This window comes from Theropithecus gelada, chromosome 4 (assembly GCF_003255815.1).
Source record: "Theropithecus gelada isolate Dixy chromosome 4, Tgel_1.0, whole genome shotgun sequence".
Taxonomy (NCBI): domain Eukaryota; kingdom Metazoa; phylum Chordata; class Mammalia; order Primates; family Cercopithecidae; genus Theropithecus; species Theropithecus gelada.
In genome coordinates this window covers 108,912,790-108,933,362 of record NC_037671.1, presented here as the reverse complement: position 1 = coordinate 108,933,362, position 20,573 = coordinate 108,912,790, and the positions used below count along the sequence as shown (strand labels likewise).

General features: G+C 43.8%; 1 protein-coding gene across 3 annotated transcripts in view; it reads left to right on the top strand.

The window, feature by feature from the left end:
* The window catches only part of ARID1B (AT-rich interaction domain 1B), a 444,496-nt gene that overhangs the window by 381,857 nt on the left and 42,066 nt on the right, over positions 1–20,573 (top strand). For all 3 annotated transcript variants that reach the window (XM_025381991.1, XM_025381992.1, XM_025381993.1), the window contains 2 exons: positions 745–1,072; positions 19,514–19,659. In XM_025381991.1, coding sequence (XP_025237776.1) covers positions 745–1,072; positions 19,514–19,659 — 474 coding nt within the window. The remainder of the gene's footprint in view (positions 1–744; positions 1,073–19,513; positions 19,660–20,573) is intronic.

Below are 20,573 nucleotides of genomic sequence, written 5' to 3'. Positions count from 1 at the left end.
CCGGCCCTGCCCGCCATCCCTCACCCCCTCCCCCGGCCCTGCCCGCCATCCCTCACCCCCGCCTCCGCCCCTGCCCGCCAGCTCTCCTGCTGCCGTGTGCCGTGCTTGTGCTGGGACAGTTTTTCGAGTTGTGGCAGCCAGCACAAACCAGCTGCTCGATCTGGTACCCAAGCAAAAAAAGAAAGATAAAAATTATTCCCAACTTAGAGGAAAACTGGGGCTCATGTCAGGTTCCCGCGCGACACCTTCCTGTGGGGTTTTAAGGGATAATTTTGACCATATGTGCATCTCGTCTTACACGTTGTCTTGTGGAGCCCTTTCACATGGCTGTTGAAGGCAGCAGTGATCTAGTGGTGTGATCTCAGAGTGATGCTCACCATTTTGGTTGAAACATGAGAATGTGTGGTGGTGAACGGATTGAGGCAGCACTCGGTATCCCTTGCCTATTCATAGGGTTTGTTTTTTGTTTGTCGTTTGTTTCTTTTTATGACCAGTCTGACTTTCTCTTCATCAGTGCAGTGGTCCTCTGGGGCTGTCCGTATTTGAGTCACTCTCTGAGGGCCTGGGAGTGTGCAGAGAGAGAGCATGTTTGAGACTGGCAGCTGCACCAGCGCCAATAGGAAGGGCCAATAAGGGTCATGACTAATACTCCTGCTGATCACATTGTTGGACAAAAAGTATTTCCAGTGAATGTTGTCACAAGTTTAAATAAAAGGCTTTACTTTGTGTTTGCTTTTTGTTTAGGTAACTACTCCAGACCCCCAGCGTATAGTGGGGTGCCCAGTGCAAGCTACAGCGGCCCAGGGCCCGGTATGGGTATCAGTGCCAACAACCAGATGCATGGACAAGGGCCAAGCCAGCCATGTGGTGCTGTGCCCCTGGGACGAATGCCATCAGCTGGGATGCAGAACAGACCATTTCCTGGAAATATGAGCAGCATGACCCCCAGTTCTCCTGGCATGTCTCAGCAGGGAGGGCCAGGAATGGGGCCGCCAATGCCAACTGTGAACCGTAAGGCACAGGAGGCAGCCGCAGCAGTGATGCAGGCTGCTGCGAACTCAGCACAAAGCAGGTACGCCACCCAGGAGCACGCCCCGGGCAGGTACGCTGTGTGTCTACGCGTGACCACGTGACTGCGCACGTAGCTGCATTGTTCCCCGGGGTCACACAGAGCAGTAGAATGTCACTGTGCTTGGCCGTTCTTTTTGTGTTAAATATATTCTGTAGCGTCAAGGTCAGAGAACTAAGTGACGAACCATGTTTTATGATACATGAGGAAGGAATATGAGCGGTGGGCACATCAGTCGTGGGAGGTGATTTGAAATGCCTGTGAATAGTCCTTGCAGCAGCAAACCAGATCTGGTTGCACAGGGAAGTGTCTGCGTGGTACCAATTGAAGCAGTGACTTTTAAGCAGGAAATACTAAAGCTTAGGAACGATTTAAAATCTAAAACATTGAAAAGGAAACACACTCCCCACCTTTTTTTCAGCCTATCACAAGAATCTTCATAAAATACAAACTTTGTATGTATACATACGTCTATTGTGTGTTTGTCTAAACGTATATGTGTGAAATTTATATACTTTACATTCTTACGTTATATTTTATTTTTCCAGGCATATCTATCTGTCCAAACCAAAATGTGGTTTAAAAAGCAAAGATAATATTTTAGAAAGTTTGAGCTGATAAAGCAAAAGGCTTTAGCTACAATTACTCATTTTTAATCCCGAATTAAAAATTAATTTTGAAGTAAATACTTGACCTGGATAAAAATAACATAATTAAAAATTTATAAGGCAAAGGTGAATACGTTTTAAAAGCACATGTAAATATGTTTTAAAATAGAGTACTTTGAAAGATGTGTATCTTAATGGTATCTTCAGAAGCAAAGGTAGAAGATTCTGATTTTTGTCAAAGGGAAACAAAAGCTAAGGTGTGTGTGCGTGTGTGCATGTGTGTGTGTGTGTGCGTGTGTGTGCGTGTGTTTTTAAATGTGTCTTTTCTTACTTTTCCTCTGAAGCTGCTATCTGGGGAATGTGGGACCCCTCCAGTCTTATTGTTTTCTCCAAATAATAATAAATTTCCCTTGAGGAAATAAAATGAAAATCAATCATTATCTTTCTTTCTGTCTCCACATTACAATTACTTAAAATTTTCTGAACTCCAGCAGTCTAGCCCTCTGCTGAACCCACACAGGCTTTAGGGAATGTTTTTGTAAACCTGTCTATGAAAACTGGTTTGGCTGTTCAAATTGAAGTTCGAATTCAAGTTTAAATGAATTGTCCATTGTTGCAACTCATAAAGCACAAGTTATTTTCTTTTTTTAAGTAGAAAGTATTTGATTGCATTTGGCACGCAGCCTTCGGGAGGGACCTCAGAAGATAGCCACAGAGAGCCAGGCATGATTTTGTGTGGTTACAAAGCCATGCGTGCCCCCTTTCTGAGTCACTGTTTATATCATTCTGAAGTAATCAATACATAAATGCACATCCATGCATTGCCATTTTCTGTTTCTAATGCGTAGACCATTCCAAAGCCTTGCCTTCAACTTGCTGCCCATTTTAGCTCACCAGGATTTTAAATGGGGGCTGTATATCTTCTTGTTTGCTTTTACCAAAGTCAAAGCTATACTTTAAAATGGTAAATGGAGATTAGAATTGAGAATCTTACTTTTCTCTGCCTGTCCCCACCCTGTTGTTAGAGGCATTTTCTATACCCCCCACCCCTCAGGCAGCGGCAGGATGCAGGTATTCAGCTTGCCTCTGCGGTCTGTAAACCCCGCACCTACGTGTGGGGGTGACAGATGGACAGGGATTCATGCTTGTGCATCAGAACAAATCCCAAGAGGCTGTTCTTCTGTTCCACTTTAGGCCACCATACATTAGGTCGCCTGCTTATCCCAGCCAGTCTGGGGCTGGCGGACGCCCCATGTTTTCTTCCCAGCACCCCAACTATGGCAACTCTCAGGCTCCCATGGTGCACCAGCCTGACCAGTACGGGTAGGTAGCAACGCACCCCGACTTGCTGCGGGACCTGGGCGTTTTCTCTGCAACTGTTAAAGATCGTGCCACCTGGCCACGAAAGGAACACCCAAACCAAGAAAGCGAAACACCTAACAGGAAATCCATCTCCGAGGGGGTTGTCCTTGTGTCCATTTTTGTTGGTGTGTTTGTTTCGTTTTCCTTTCGTATTAACAGTACTGTGGCCGTTCGGTGGAAACCCGCATGTGTCCTCAGGCCCTGTCTGCATGGCTTTCGGCATGGCTGCTTTCCTTCATGCCTGAGAGGGAAATAGAAACTTTGATCTGTGTCGAAGACACGGAGTCACCAACTCTGGCGTCATTTCCCCCATTGTTGTCGTTGTTTTGTCTAGGAACCTGTGTTGTGCAGCGCTGTTCTCATGACTATATTCTCACTCCTGCCACTACAGTGAGCGGCTGCCATACCCACCCCCAAATTAAGAGCACAGCATCTCATTTGACAAGAGAATCACTGCAGTTGAGCTGACACAGGCTATTCACAGGACTTAGGAGGGGTTTCATTATATCACCACCAAGCAAATGTCTGTGCCAAAGACTTCTATTATTTTCTTCTCCAGCGAGTATTAGAATATTGAAGTCACCAGGAAAATACCACAAAATAATCCAACAGAGAATGTTCTCTCTAAACACAGTGTTGCTATATTATTCTCAATTTCAACACAGGAATTACATACAGCAACAAAAAGTATCTCTTCTTTCCTACTACAAAACTATGTAGTATCAGGTTCTGTCACCTTGTTTAGGTTAGTAAATGCTCTGAAAGTCTATTAGTATTGAGTGAATTACTAAGCAAAAAAGTTATTGCTATCATCCTGGGCAGACTTAACCATGTTTGGTAGTTAGTTTGCCTGAATCATGTTAGTTTTAGTAGAGACACGCACGCATCATCTTTGGTTAAAATCAAACAGGGAACTATCAGCTAGCTTTGTTTAAACAGTAAATTTATAGAACTATGCTTTCACTACTGGTTATGAATGCCTGACAGAGCTTTTTAGTAGTTTTATATTCAGTTTATATTTATTTAGACAGAACGAATGATAATTTTGGAATCGAGAGCTCTGAAGTCTGTAAACATGGCCCTAAATGTGGACCAACAAATATAGAATCCTGTAAACATCATCCCCAAAGTGAAATAACAAATATAGAATGAGGTAAACGTGCTTATTCTTGGGAAATTGTCTTTTCCTCTTTGTTACTTTCTTGTGGTGCCTTCAAGGTCAATTCATGAGTCAGTAGGAAGATAGCAGTCGGAGGAAGCAAGCATTCATCATCTGCAGCTAATCCATAGGATCTGTCCTTTTACCAACTCCAGAGGCCTCTTTAGACCCACAAAGCTAGTTTGGCTGTGCCTTGCCAAGCCACATTAAGCAGCTGTGTAAAATGAATTTAAATGGCATGCATCAGAGTGAAATCTCTTCCACTGGGGCAGAAAATCGATGTTAGCTAACCAGCACAAGGAGATCAAATCTGTATTCCAGCCAGCAGCATCCAGATAGCTTCCTTAGAGTACAACACCTCCTCCTTAATTAAAAATAAGAAAAAGAAAAATGTTGGCGTTATTCTATGTAAATCTGATAAAGCACACTTGGCAAGGGCTCATATTCATAGCCCCGTGACTGTTAACTGTGAATTTTAACTTGTATGTCTACACTATTCTTTCTAAAAAAGAAAGAAGTTAAGTTTTATTTCTATTTTAAATCTTCCTTCTGTTCACTTCGCAATACACATAACCTGTGTTGTGCCTTTTTTTAAAAGCAGAAGCTTGAATCTGAGAAAACATGTGTATGACATGTTTTAGTGCTATGAGTTGAGAAATCTGATTTTCAACATCCTTTTGCTTTACTTATTTAACAGCTCATTGCAGCAAAGTCGTGGTTTTGCTTTGGTGTTTGTTTCCCCGTTGATGGCTCTGTTAGGTTAAAGTTAGGTTGGCCATTAGAAAAGCTAGTTTGCTAAATGTTAGTTTCTCTTTGGGAGAGGAAGAAATGGCATAGTGCAGGATTCACAGAGTCTGTCTGAATGACTTCTTTCTCAAGGCACAATCCCAAAGGACCTGGAGCCCATGGAAGAATCTGAAAAGGACAAATTAATGATGAAGGTGGAGCGTGAGTGAGTGTGTGTCTGCAATTAGACAGAAACAGAATGCTCGTTGTAAAAATGAAGGATTGTGGCAATTATGCTTCAGATTTTCTCAGCTGGTGAAACACAAGATAGTATAGAGAAAAAACATGCAAGTTTAACTGGTCAGAAGCTGTTTTATTAATTTCTTTAAGAGTGACAGTATGAAGGTAAAATCGACCTGCTGCATTGAATAAATTAAGAAACATATAGAATTTTTTTTTTTTCTTTTTCACCTTTTGAGTAAATTCCTCATTTTGATCATCAGAGGATTTACAGTAGAATCTGGTGAATCTTCTTGTTCAGGTACTAGATTCACTGTGCAGTAATATCCAGTCATTTTAAGTTAATGGTTTACAAGTAACATCTGTACAGAGCCCTCCTCCTTCCACACACTGATACACTTTGTATCAGAAAATGCATGGTTGTGTACAGTTTTAAAGCATTGCTAGTTAAGGAATTTACTTTTGAAGATACAAGAAACAGAGAGTTGGAAATACTAGCTGGTCTTACTAACGGCCTACTTCAGGAATGGCAAATGAGTTCCGTCCATCTGCAGATCAGTGCTCATGGCTGTCTGTAGCATCATTTCGGAGGATTCTGAGCCATTACCTGAGCATAGGTGAGCCAAGGTTTGCCAGAAGCTTAGGAAGAACTTTGGCCTACCACTTCCTAAAGAGCATAGCTATGGATCCCAGGCTAAACACAGGCTTTCATATAGCTCACTACAACCTCAAATTCCGGGGCTCAAGCAATTCTCCCACCTCAGCCTCCCAAGTAGTTGGGACTAAAGGCACGTGCCACCATACCTGACTGATTTTGTCTTTACTTTTTTGTAGAGCCAGATTCTTACTATGTTGCCCAGGCTGGTCATGAACTCCTAGCCTCAAGCAGTCCTCTCAGCCTCCCAAAGCGCTGGGATTACAGGTGTGAGCCACCACTCCTGACCTTGTAACATTTTTTAAATGACTGAATCCATTACGTTTAAAGCCTGTGCGTGCAGACATGCGCAGGTAGAATAACTTCCCCCCGGTCATTCCGTGTGCCTTGCATCCTTTTATGAGTCCTAGATGGTACCTGGTGATGTCCAGCAATTGACAGCTCTTCAAAATACAACTGATTTGTGGATTTGAAAATTTCAGCATTATCCAGAATTTTTTCTTGGAAATGAGCTCTAGGAGGAAGCATGATTTCACTGAATTTACAGAAGATCTCACAAGCCCTAGATCTTTAAGCCAGGGTAGATGGACAAACAGATTTTAATTCCTTAAGGCCCTAGCAACTCACATATATAAATTTTGATCAAGTCTTGAGTGACTTGAGATTGTTTGTGTCAAAATTCTGGCAGGGATCTTTAAGATAAGAAGAGGTTTCATAAGGATACAGAGTTTCAATTACAGAATGATTGGATCTCAGAGCTGGGAAGGTTTTAGATGTTATCCAGCCTCTACTTCTTGATTTTATGGTAGAGTCAACAAAGACCTACAGCATCACCCACTCAGGACCATTGAGTCAGGAGCAGGGTCTCCTGTTGTTCTTCTGCTCTTTTTTTTTTTTTTTTTTTTGAGATGGAGTCTCACTCTGTCACCAGGCTGGAGTGCAGTGGCGCAATCTCGGCTCACTGCAACCTCTGCCTCCCAGGTTCAAGCGATTCTTCTGCCTCAGCCTCCTAAGTAGCTGGGATTACAGGCATGCGCCACCACACCCAGCTAATTTTTGTATTTTTTTTTTTAGTAGAGATAGGGTTTCACCATGTTGGCCAGGATGGCCTCGATCTCTTGACCTCGTGATCCACCCGTCTTCGCTTCCCAAAGTGCTGGGATTACAGGCGTGAGCCACCGCGCCCTGCCTGTTGCTCTTCTTTCTACTTTTTTGTTTTGTTTTGTTACAAACCACCTCTTCATTTTTGTTCTCCATCATAGCTAAAGGCAATCCTGCTATTAGAAACCAAATAGTAATGAGTATCTTAGTGGATCTTCCACCTCTTGCATTGAAATCTGGATTTTTTTTCTCTTATCTGAATTTCATTACCTCTGCTGCACCTAAAAGGAAATGCAGGCTTTGCATGTTCCCGTGTAGACTGCACAGACTCCACGTGTAGCTTGAGTTAGATTGTTTCCAGAGCCAAGCACCTTGTGAGATAAGTAACAGTTACTTGCTGGCACAGGGGCCGGTTTGAGTTTCTGTCCTTTTCACCATTTGAGGTTTTTACCAACACTGCTTTGGCATTTAACATCGTTGGGACTGGAGTGTGGCTGTGGAAGTACTTGCGAGTTGTCGGGGAGCAGAGTGGGAAGGTGGTGATATTGACACGGATAAAGGTGCACACCTACGTGATGCTGGAATAAGTGCTGTTGTTCCTTTGCTGTCCCTGAGAGAGTCCTTGGTGGATTAACTGAGCATTAGAAGAAGGAGAAGTCTCAGACTTCTTAATTTCAAAAAAAAAGGGTAAAATGATTTAATTTGAGAAGTCTTCTTACTCTTGACTAGCAGGGAAGTTTTAATACTGAATATCACAAATATTATTCTGTAGACCTGCATTTTAATACTACGTCATACCAAAAACTAGGGTCACTGAAATTAGCTTTCACATGTTTTGTGTTGAGTCAATTAGGAAATTGGGAACTTTAGTTAAGATTATTTTTAAATCTCATTAACAGCCACTCATTAACAGGATGAATAAATTTCATAAGGTAGCTAGATCAGTAGTAACCCCACCATATTGCTGTTGGAGGAGCTGAGTGTTTTGTGAGAGGATGTGACTAGCCGCCTTCCTATGCTTGCAAGAAGCTGGGTCTATTTACAAATGCAAATGAATTGGTCTGGCTTGTTGGATATACAGTGGGCTTGTATCTGTGCCTCATGTGCACCCCACATAGACACACCTTCCCGCCGCTGTTCTTTATTGAGGTGTATCTATAATTCATATCCTGTGTTGCCATTTGCCAGCAAGGCACTTTTTCTGTGTTATTTTCCTCTGAAGCCAGTATGATGCAATTCTGCTGATGGACGAAGAGCCGCTGATGTGGAAATACGTTAATGGAGATAGTGCATTAAAATGTCAAAGAGAAGGGGCAAAAAACTTCAAAGTGTGTCAAGCCCCAGTTGTAGTGGGGTCCATGCACTAAAGAGCAGTGAGCGATTTGTCTTAACCAAGAATCCAGCCCTTTGGATTTTGGACAATTAGGTTTTAACATAATAGCTATGATTTGAAAAGTCATGTTATTGAAAGACAAAGAGAAAAGATTTCAAAGGCTTAAACAGAGTTTTTATTTCCGCAATTAAATGTAAGCCTTTGCATTATCTTCTAAATACTATGCTTTAATTTTTAGCTCCTTTTTTCTCTTCAAAATTTAGAATTTGAATGAATGTTATTATGTTAGTATTTAAAGATTATGATTTCAATTAAAACTTTTAGAATTACGGAACTATTATGGAAGCCATAATGTGCATTGATAAATCATCAAATCAAAAAGTAGTAAAACACTAATTCTAAAAAGACCAGAGATTTCTTCTTTAATTTTTTTTTTTTTTTTTTTTTTGAGACGGAGTCTAGCTCAGTCGCCCAGGCTGGAGTGCAGTGGCCGGATCTCAGCTCACTGCAAGCTCCGCCTCCCGGGTTTACGCCGTTCTCCTGCCTCAGCCTCCGGAGTAGCTGGGACTACAGGCGCCCGCCACCTCGCCCGGCTAGTTTTTTTTGTATTTTTTTAGTAGAGACAGGGTTTCACCGTGTTAGCCAGGATGGTCTCGATCTCCTGACCTCGTGATCCGCCCGTCTCGGCCTTCTTTAATTTTAATGAGAGCCAAGAAATCACAGCATGAAATGTGCAGCCAACCTGGGAGGGACCGGAGACCACGAGGCACCCCAGGCCACTGATGAGTATCACGCAGAGACTTTCGGCAGCCACCGTACACCCTCACCCAGCCACGGGGCCGAGGCACGGGAGCCTCAACTCCAATATCCCGGGGTGGTTCTGGTGTGGAAGCCAGCTTGGGTCTGAGGGGGGCCTCAGAAATAGCCGCTACTGCAGAGCACGGAGGCAGCGTTGAAGGGGAGGGCTGGGAGGCGTGCTCTGGACACTTCTTCCTTATGCGGCCTTCCTGAGGGATGTCGCATGAGGAGCACTCGGGGCTCCCACTGGGAGAACTCTACGGCATCAGAAGCTCGAGTCTGCGCCGACCTGACCCTGACTCAGGCTCTGGCGATCTGTTGATCATGGCAGAGTGTGTCTTCCAAACGCTTTGTCCTGGTTTCTGCCCTTTTGCTTCCTCTCAGAACTCAGTATCCTCCTCATCCTCTGAAATACTCAGTTCCCCACCACATCTAGCCTGCCCTCTTCATTCAGATTTTCCCGTCACTGTGTCTGGGTCTGGCCCTCTCACAGCTGGTGGCTGTCTTCACTCGGAGATGGCTCCCAGTGACTCGCGCACCAGTGTCTATGCCACCTGTCTTCACTTCCAGCTTCATGGCTCTGTTAACATCCTGCCCCCATAGATGCACACTCTCACACCAGATGTCCTGGGACCATCACAGCGAGAACCAGCATGAGAGCGCATCCATCGCTGGGCGTCATCAGCCGCACAACACAGCAAACCCCGGCGGTTCAGAGTTACGAAAGGCGAGGATCTTTGAAATTGCATGTGTGCACCAGGAGTGGCAATGGCCAGTGATGCCAACCTGCCAGGTATCAGGCCGATGACCAGCAGGTGGTGAATTTTTCACAGCCCTGAAATCTGGTAACCTCAACAGTGTTTTGGGCAGAAGGCAGCAGGAAAAGTTTGTAAGTGGTGAAGAGGCTGTGACTGTGTCTTACTATATTGCAGCTTGGGGTTTGGAAGGTGTCGTGGGTGACAGGGTATCTTAGTAGCAGTAAGGAGTATGAGAAGCAACTCGCTAAGATGCTAAGATTCCTCTTAATGTTGGTTTTCATTCTTATTTTGGACTCCATTTCTGCCATTACATAGATTTTAAAAAATCAAACAGGCCAGGCACAGTGGCTCACGCCTATAATCCCAGTACTTTGGGCTGCCAAGGTAGGAGAAACACTTGAGGCCAGGAGTTCACAAGCAGCCTGGGCAACATAGTGAGCTAGTCTCTATAAAAAGTGAAAAACAGTGAGCTAGGCATGGTAGCGCATGCCTCTAGTTCCAGGTACTCAGGAGGCTGAGGTGGGAGGATCACTTGAGTCCAGAAGTTCAAGGTTGCGGTGAGCAAGGATCGTGCCAGTGCACTCTGGCCTGGAGTAAAACAGTGAGACCCTGTCTCTTAAAAAATAATAATAATAATAATGAAAAACTCACAGACAGAAACCTGTCAGTGCACTCTGGCCTGGAGTAAAACAGTGAGACCCTGTCTCTTAAAAAATAATAATAATAATAATAACAAAAAATCCACAGAAACCTGTAAGATTATGGCCCTTGTTTTAAAAGTAAACTCGTACTGGATTACTTTCGATTGTTAAAATTCCTGCCAGGTAAGAACCTGTCTGAATCCTGTCCTGCACGGAGTGGCTGGTGAGGACAAAAAGAACTATAGCTTTGCTCAGCTTACAAACCTTGCCTGCATTTTAACCCTAACTGAACAATGTTTGACTTTACCAAACTAAGTCACTTGGTGGCCCAGGCCACCATTAACTCAGGAAATCTCTAAGAATTTTTAGGAGGATTTTTTTTAAGATCAGAAATTACTGTTTTTCTGTTTCCTGGACAAGGGCATTTTTTATTAGAGGTTTATACACAATATTGCTGTGACACAGTAATATAGGATGGAGAACTTAGGACCCAAATTAAGTTTCTTAAGCCTACTGACAGGCCCATTAAGGCATGAGAGGTACATAGAATGCATATAAGATGGATGTGTGCTTCACCCTCACACTCCTAAAACTCAGGTTCGTCTATCAGGGATTGTTATCTACTCCAAGTATTGTTGGGCTGATAAGCTCTCTGTGTCTGAGGCTGCGTGGCTCCAGACCTCTAAGACACCTGCTCCCTCCTCTCTGCTCCTGTGGCTCCTCGGTGGCTAAGCCACTTTGGGATTAGCAGTTCACTCTCCTTTACACCTTGTGACCCTGGAAGGGGATGTCCTGGAATAAAAGATGTGGCTATTCCTAGCACTGAGAAGTAATAGCCCTCCTTAGAAATAACTCGGAGATCTTTTCTTAATGGTACTATGATCTCAAGATAAACTTTTTTAAGTAAAGATCCTTAAATAGAATGTAGTAGAGATGACACTTTCTCTCTGTGGGTGACATCCATGGCAGCTAATGTTTCTTTCATGCTGTATGGATCTAGTTTCACCAGCCCAGGGAGCTGTGCCATTTACATCTTCTCAGAGGTCAGTAGGATGCGACGTGATACAAACCCCCAAAGTTCTGGAGAGTCATCCATTGCGGGAAAAGACAGGATTTGGGAGCCACTGCTACCCTCTGTGGCTCTCATCCACACCTGAGGCAGGCCGTGTGCTGGGGATCAGCAGGGAAGAGCTGAAATCAAAATCTCTGAACTAAATGCCTTCACAGTGTTGAGGTTCACTTTTGTATGGTTGCCAGGAAAGAGTTCGTAGTAGCAGAACAATGGGCTTAACAAACCAAAATCAACTTTGAGGATGAAGAGAACATCCTTAGTTATCAGTTGCTAAAATTCACGCAGCCAGACACCGTGTTTGCGTTTTCTTCACACCCTGACAAGGAGGCCTCTCGCCTCAGAACCCTTGAGCTCTATTTGTTCTCCTGGTTGCTTTGAGAGAAAAGGTGAAGATCAGTGAGCTGCTTTAGGAACAACTAAAACGGGTTACCTGCATTGAAGCAAAAAGGAAGAGCTGAATCTTGAAATTGCACAACAGGTGCCGTTTCAGCAGGGAGTGCCAGGAGCAGAGCTGGTAACAGGTCGGAACCCTCTGAGAAGTCTGTGTGAAGTATGAACAAAAGAGAAAACAGTTTCTGATGTTAGGCGCTTTTAAGAAATCCAGACTGGAATATGCAGTATTCCTCAGTGCTTAGCAAGAAGAGCTTCGCCAAGATACAGGAGTCAAAAATACAGCTCTTCGGAGAAATGTGGAGACAATCAGGAGAAATGCTTTGAAAACAAGAGGCCCTGTGGGCAGTGCCACATTTTAAAGGCCCAGGCAAAGACGTGCCAGGGAGAAGTTCTATTCTGAAGAGCTAAGGCGTAGCCACTGAAAAGATTATTCTTGAGAGTATGGTGACAAAGTTACTACTGTTCCCTTACTTAGAAGTTCTCTTTCATAAAGCTGTCGCAAAACAATATTCTTCTCTGCCCATTCTTAAAGGAAGAAAACAAAATGTAAACATATCAGCTACCAAAGGGTTTGGAGAGTTATTAACAGGGAACTGGAAGATAACTGGTGGCTGCTCCAGCTTGTCTGCTAGCATTGAACACGTGGAAGCTTTCTTTGAGTGAACAGACTGCATGGAAAACAGGTCACATTTGCCAGCGGAGGAAGACTTAGACAAGACTCATGCAGTCTTATACAGGGGCTTCCTGCATAGGGAAGAAAGATGACACCAAACCTTCTGCTTCCTGACCCGAGGGTCCACCTGCCTGTGTGACGCTAGGTACTCAGAGGCCTGTCCGAAGCCAAACCCTGTCCACATGTCCAAAACTAAGCCCGCGCTCTCCCCTGATGTTCTTTATTTCAGTGACTGCCCCATTATCTGCCCGTCGCACAAGCTGGACACCTAGGAGACATCTAGGCACAACTTTTCTTTCCCCCAGATGACCTAATTCATCACCAAATCCTGTCCATTTCACCTCCATGATATTGCTCAACTCTCTCCATTGTGCTCCACTGCCTGTTCCAAGGCGCCATCATCTCTTCCTTGGGTAATTGTGGTAACAGCCTCGTAACAGCCCCACATTCGTTCTTCCTGCCTCCGATGTGTTCTTCCCAACACGGCCAGAGAACAATGTCTTTAAAATAAACATACTTTAATGCCATTGCTCCTGCTTAAAAATCCCAAGCCTCTTCCTGTTTCTCTTAGGATAAAGACCAAACCCAGAGAACCATAAGCCTGGCCCCCACCACTCTCACTTCTTATTTTTTTCTACCATATTTTCTCCTGGAGAGAGGCTCCTGGATGCCCCAGGGCCCTTGAATTTGCTGTTTCTCTTTTCTCTTCTCCTAACCTGGTTAATTCCAATGGATTGATCCCTCAGATCTGAGGGGTGGAGGGGATGTCATCCCTTCCTTGGGACCTTTTTCTGTGCTGTCCTTGCTGTGAGCTCACAGAATGCACAGACCTCTCTGAGCCACGCATGTGGTCGCAGCGTCACACTCGCTGCCCTGGTTGTTTGACTTTGGTTGCGTTGGTTTTTAGTCTTGGCCTGCTGTTGTGCTCATTCCTCTTCCATACTTATCTTAAAACACTCATCTTGGGCAAATGATTGTAACTGTCAACTAAGCAGTAGGTATTTCTGATTAATTTTAATTATTTCTAGCATGTCTCCCTGAGCAAAAGGGGTAGAATCTATTTTTTTAGTAGCATATGGTTATATATTTTTACAGGCATCTACATTTTTAAATAAAGGCACTTCTATTCTTTGTCTTTTGTCTAATGAGACAAATGCCACTTTACCACCACAGGATTCATTCCTAGCCAGAGCCACTGGCTTGTTGAAATTACATTATTTTGCCACCGGAATTGCTAATGCAGTTGTTGTTGCAAGCACGCTGATGGATTAGCCACACCAAAGATTGACCAGGGCTTGACAGCCGTATTTTCTGTTTTGATTGAATTTGGAGGGGAGGGAGGTACATAGTGGTTTTCCGTCTTAAAATATTAAATTTAAAATAATCTCGACTGAATTTGTCCTTCTCAGTACTGCTTTGGAAGAGTCACCATGTAATTCGGGTTGAAAATCTGTTTCACCAATGATGCTAGATACATGTGTGAGAAGAGTTTGTGTTTATAAAACATTTTAAATAGGGCATCCTGTGTAATGTTATGTGTGCAACTGGATCTCTCCAAGGGAATAACATAACACATTTAGCAATAAACTGCTGGAATTGGAACTTTTCGAGGTTTTGAGTCCTGGTTCTGATGACGATTGGGTTTAAGTGATAAACTGCCCCAAATTTTAGTGTTCGCCTAGTTTATTTTGTCAGTAAGCAATCTTTGCTGGTTCATAACTCAGCTGCATCTACAGTGACAGTCCGTATAGAGAAAGTTATGGACACCTGGCACTCGTACTCATTTTCCCAATACAGCGTGCACTGCGTGGTGCTCATTCCGAGCATAACTCAAGGGTGGTATTTGCGGTGGACGTGCTGGAGCTTCCCCCGTGTCTGCCACTGGGACGGGACTTTAAAGTGGCTCCACTCACAGGGTCTGCACTTCCTCTCTCTGTCCCTACCCTTCTCCAAAGAACTGTCTCAGAAACCCATTCATTTTAAAGATAACCTCATACTTCACCGTCTGTCACCGCTGAGAAAATACAGTGTTGATTGCTAAGATGATAAGGCCTAAATATTCTTCTCTACAGCATCAAAATTATTGTACATTTTATTGTAGTTGATTTTAAAACCAGATATTTACAAAGATGTGGGTACTCCATGAACATACTAATATTTTTAACTGCTGAAAGCAAACTGTAGCGGGAAGCGATGTTCCTCTTTCTGTTTTCACACTGAACCATTGGAAATAGTCACTTGAAAACTGGTGTTTGCTTTGGGCTTTTTCCCCCAAAGACAGCCCTTTGTTGGGATATGAATATGTGATATTTGAGAAATCTCCAAAGTGAATAAAAGGAAAAAGTAAAAAAGCCGTTGGGGCATGTGTGCAGTACGAGGGCAGGAACAAGGAGTGCCGTAGGGAAAACTCGCAGGCCCCACTTTTTCAATTATTCTCCCTATAATAACCTGGCTTTGCTTATAGAATGACAGGTTTTAAATACCTCTGGTCCCAGCCAGATTTAAATAATGTTCTTCTGGTTATTCCGCAGGTCAGCATGTTTAAGTAATAACTCCCCAGTTTGAACATTGCCATTTAAGAGGAGGAAGGAGTGGTGCCATGATCTAGCCCTGGCTAGGCGAGCGCAGTGCCAGTCGGCATCCCGGGGTCTGGGGGCAGCACCACCCAACCAGGGTCACCCCCACTGTGTGCATCTACCGGTTTATTGTAGCTGTTTGTCTCCTTACACTCCTGAGATGTTCCTGGGCAGTCATTGCTACAGCCATGGACTCGGCATCTGCAGAGTCAGGACAGCTGTCCTTTGTAACAGACATTAAGCCCGCAGGGCCCCTGGAAGCCAGAGCCCAAGGGTCTGGGCGGGAGGCTTTGCTTTTCCAGGTACAGCTTAGGTTTCTGTAGGGTGTCACATTGGAAATGTGCTGCTCATTTCAATTCGTGTTTTTGCCTATTTTTGTTTTGTTGCTTTTGAGAAAGGCAAGTGATTTACTTCTTCACACTCCTCATTCATGTGGAGCCATCCAAATGTTGCGTTGGTCAGAAGGGGTTCAGCAGCCAGGGAGTGCTGCTGTGGAAGGGACCCAGCTGCTGCTGAGGTCGCCTCGGAACCCAGGTCGCTGTGGTCTCGGGCATTGTATTTTCAGCCCCACCAAACAAGGAGCTTTTTGTTGTGAGCCACAGAGTCCTCCTAGGTTAGCAACACCACGCTAAGCAGGAGTGCTAGGTTAGTTAGGGCGGCAGCCATCCAAGGAGTCCATCCACAGAGCCCGCGGTCTCCACTAACCAAAATCAGTGGCGTGCAGTGCGAGCCTTATTTTGGTATCACGCTCATGTTGCTTGTTCAGAATTACCAAGACTCTTGGCAGTAGTTTCTCAAGCAAGAGCAAATTGGATTTCCTGTGCAGTGGTGAAAGACTGGCTCTCCCCACCCAGACAGGCACCTGCTGCTCTGCCCTGGCCATGTGTGGCCTGCGCTCCTGGGAGGACTCACTTCCTGCCTTGGAGGCCCAGTAGGCCTGCAGCAGGTGTCCAGGGAGCTGTTGTATTCATGTCTCCCACTACCCCTCACTATGGCCACCTCCCTGAAGCCTGTATTCCAGGACTCCTGGAGAGTTTACACCCTCTGGTTTGTCAGCTTTGTACAACTGCAGGTCCATACACCAGACAGATAGAAAGGCATGGTGCAGCAGGCTGCCAGGAGCCAGGTACTTGGTCTCACTGAGTGTTAGCAGTGTTAGAGTCCCATAGAGAAAGAAGTATAGTATACCGCACTGGTAGTAGATTAGGGAAATTCTATTTCTGCTACTTACTAGCTGTGTGACTTTAGGCAAGTTACTTAACCTTTCTGATCTTTATTGCCTTTATTAATATATGAGCCTTATTCCACCTACCTTCCTCCAGAAATCTAAAACATTAAATGTGTATGCCTAGAATGTGCACCAGGCATGCAATAAATACTTAATTAATTACTGTACTATCATTACCAGCCCTTCCCTGTTCAGTTGTAAAGACTGAAATCCAAAGGACCAGAGCTCCCAGAGCTCCAGTGACAGAGTCAAGACCCCTGGCTTTTTTAACCAAACTTTTAAAACTACTGGATGTGCTTTAATGAAGGACCATTGTAACCAACAACTGACATCCAAGGCATGGACCTTTAAGTCTTTGATGTTTCTTTGTCATTGTTAGTTTAAAGGTATTTCTTAAAACCTGTAGTGTGTGCCTTCATCATCTTCTGGTGATTGAAGATGGACAGTGCTAGCCTGGGGGAGAAATCCTGGATGAGGGCTGGATGGCTACTTCATTCAGTCATTTGCCTGGTAGATTTTCTATTCTGATTCCCTTTTTTACCTTAGTACAAACAAGCGTCTCAAGGAACCGTGAGTTTCTTACATGTTAGTTATACTATATATGAGACGGAGTTTAATGGAAGCTTGAAAAGGCGACCATCTTTGTAATGCCTTTTTACAAGAATAAAAATGTTCTTTAGTAATTCATCCCTTTAACAATTTTTTTTTTTTTAAGTAACTCTCATGTGCAAGGATTAATTAGGGCCAGCTCCTCCTCTCAGGAGGCTTCCGTACCTAGAAGAACCAAGACATGCATAAATTATTTGCAAAAGAAAGAGCTCAGTGCTGCAAAAAGCATAGATGAAGCTCAGTGGAGAGGCAGGGCTTACTTTCAGGAAGGGTGACGGGGACAGCCATCACAGAGCAGTGGCTGCTAACATGCATCTTGGAGAATGGGCCAAAATTGGCTGTGACTTGGAGGCAGTCACTGACATGGAAGTAGCTTTCCAGAAAACGTAACTGTCCACAAGTGAAGGTGCTATTCAGTGATTATCTGCTAAGACACTGAGAGCAGTCCCATCAGGTGCCACTTTTGAAGCAGTTATATAAATGCTAAATTGTCCGTTGTTTGAAGAACACCTCAGAAGGGATACTTCTAAGGTACTTGACTTAATGCCAACACTCTGCAAGATGATGTAAAGCCCTGAACCATATAGGGATGTGTTTATAGCTACAGTGCAAGGTATGCATAAGTATGTGATGACCTAGAGGTTAATCAGAAGCTGTTGGATGATCTCAGATCTGTTCTTAATGAACTCCAAGGGGTATTCTAATTCTGATTTAGCCATCTGCAGTTATTCAAAGTGGACCCTCAGGAAGCTAAGAATTGCAGGCTAAAGTAACACCCATTTCTCCCTGAGCCACCCTCATACCTAAGACTCGTTCAGCTTCCAACAATGTTCTTTCCACGCCATCATGGAGCATTAGATTGTACAGAATTTCTCTAGTTTGTCTAATATTTAAAGTAGACCAGTTATGCCTTTGATAGCTTGATTTTGCAGATGGCCCATGTTTGAACTTTTTGTACAGACATTTTTCAGTTGAGTCCACTGAAAATAGGTACACAAAAGGAACAGTATATTGTTTTTTAAAAAATGATTTATGGACCAGACATGGTGGCTCACATCTGTAATCCCAGCACTTTGGGTGGGCATATCGCTTTGAGCTCAGGAGTTCGAGACCAGCCTGGGCAACATGGCAAAACCCCTTCTCTACAAAAATGAAAAAATTTGCTGGATGCTGCTGGCTCACACCTGTAGTTCCAGCTACTTGGGAGGGTGAGGCTGGAGAGTCACTTGAGCCTGGGAAAGCAGAGGTTGCAGTGAGCCAAGACTGCGCCACTGCACTTCAGCCTTGGCGACAGAATAAGACCCCTCTCAAAAAAATAAAAAAATAAGATTTATGTTAATCTTTTAAAGGATCTCATTTTAAAGTGTTAACTATTATACCAAGTGGTAGCTTAATGGTGGTGGAGGGGGTTGTGATTACTTAGGAACAGATAGGCAGGATGTCTTTGGAGTTTTACCCCTCTTACTAGCTTGTACTCCTAAGATGAAACATGACTAGCCAAAACTTGGAAAAAATTTTTAAAGGTATGCTCTTTACCTAACAAAAGCTTGACTACAATGGTGGACTCTTTTGACATTTTTGCCACCTTGCTATCATTTCTCTTTTTAGGACATTGTAATTTTCCCTGGGATCTCTACACCACTGTGCAGTTTAAGTCTCTCCCCTTCTCCCCCATCTCATTACCAACAATCAGAGAAGGGACATTGTGTGACAGCTTCAAATCAGAGAGAATACCCTTGACCTCTTTGCAGGAGTGAAGAGAAGTCTGACAGGGCGTAAGACAAAACTAACAAGACTAAGTCACCAAGACCGCCTCGTAGGTCTGCACCACCCTGGGGATGGGCGACTTCATGTTAGAGACACGTGCAGCTGATCTAAGTGCCCATCCTCCTCTGTAACGTAAAAAGCCCAACTAACACGAAGTGGAAGTCTGATGTCTACTGTGGCATTTTAATGTAGGGAAATTGGTATGTTTTTAATAGAACCTAATTACCAAAGTTAAAGAGTAGGGTCAGGGAGAGTTTTGGAAGTGCTTTCTCCCATATTCATTCCATCAGAAAATTTAGGTCAAAGAAGTTTTTGTAAAAAACATTGCCACACTGCCCAATTGTTTTTCATTTCTTAACCTTTGGGTTTTTATGTGAGGATACTAAGTAGTGTTAATAGTCAGAAGTTAATTTTGCTTGCTTTTGTAATTCCTGTTCTTATTTCAAGTTCCCCCTTTCTTGCTTATATTCCTCTATATAAATAGTAACCTGGAACACTTGACATGATTAAAAATGTGTAATTTATTTGCAGAACTTGTAATATTTGGAATTGTAAAGGGGTATATTCAAGAGTTACCTAGCAATAGATTTCAGCCTTTCTCTCCAGGAAATAATCTGTTTTACACAAACATGAAAAGTTATAGCCCCACCCCTTACATAAATGCATTAGTAGAAATGACTGCCAGGGCAAACCGCTGCTAATGTGCATGGTCGGTATATGTGTGCTGTGCTTTCTCTTCCTGTAGGCAAGGCAGTTTCCCCGGCATGAACCAGAGTGGACTTATGGCTTCCAGCTCTCCCTACAGCCAGCCCATGAACAACAGCTCTGGCCTGATGAACACGCAGGCGCCGCCCTACAGCATGGCGCCCGCCATGGTGAACAGCTCGACAGGTAACCTCGGCAGCTCCGTGCTCCTGAGCCCCTCCCTCTCCCCTCTCCTCCTCTTAGGCGCCGCCAGTGAATCTGCCTAAACGGCCCGAGAAGGTGGATCGGTTGGCGAAAGTGGGAATCATACTACTTTTCTGCTTCTCAGAAACTCGCTCCATCTATTTAAGACTTGAGAATTACATTTTATGTAAATTATTTTTATTCAGTCTGTGTTTGTATAACAAGTGGACACATTTCAACTATTATTGGAGATTGTTAAATATACACACTATATTCTCTTTCTCTTTGGGAATTATTAGTATTGGAAGATCCTCAGATTCTCTCCATTGGGTAGTGATGGAGACAGACATTTCGAATTCGCATTTCAGGGGAAATGGTTGGAAGGGCAGAGCAAAGGGGGTTTGAAGTAGTTTTTACATTTACACCTTACACCTCTAAATGTATGCTTGGAAGTAGCTGCTTCGTAAGTGCTCTGTGCAGATTGTCTCTATTGGGAAACTGTTTTAAATGTTTCACGATGTTTAGTTATTTTAACCCATTTCATAATCTCCAAGGTAGCATTCTTAAAAGTCATGCCTGATGAGTGCAGTGGATGAGTAGCCAATGTGTGGAAAACATCGAGAGTGTCTAAAACTGTGCACATCTCCCATGATCTTAGACTCTGCAAGATCCTTCAACCCCCTCCTCTGGTTCCGTAATTACCTTAAGACAATGAGTGCCACTTTTTACATAAAGTGATGTGTATTTCAAGCGACCTGTTACTCTCTGTCACATGTTAGAATGGATCTCACTGGAGGATTCCCTCCTTCAGAGACTGCAGAGAGTGGCTTAGCCAGTGTGTATCCTGTGATGCCCTGTGATGCATTAGGAGTGCATGGGAGAGCCAGAGCCTTGGTTCTTTCTGATGAAGTTTTTTC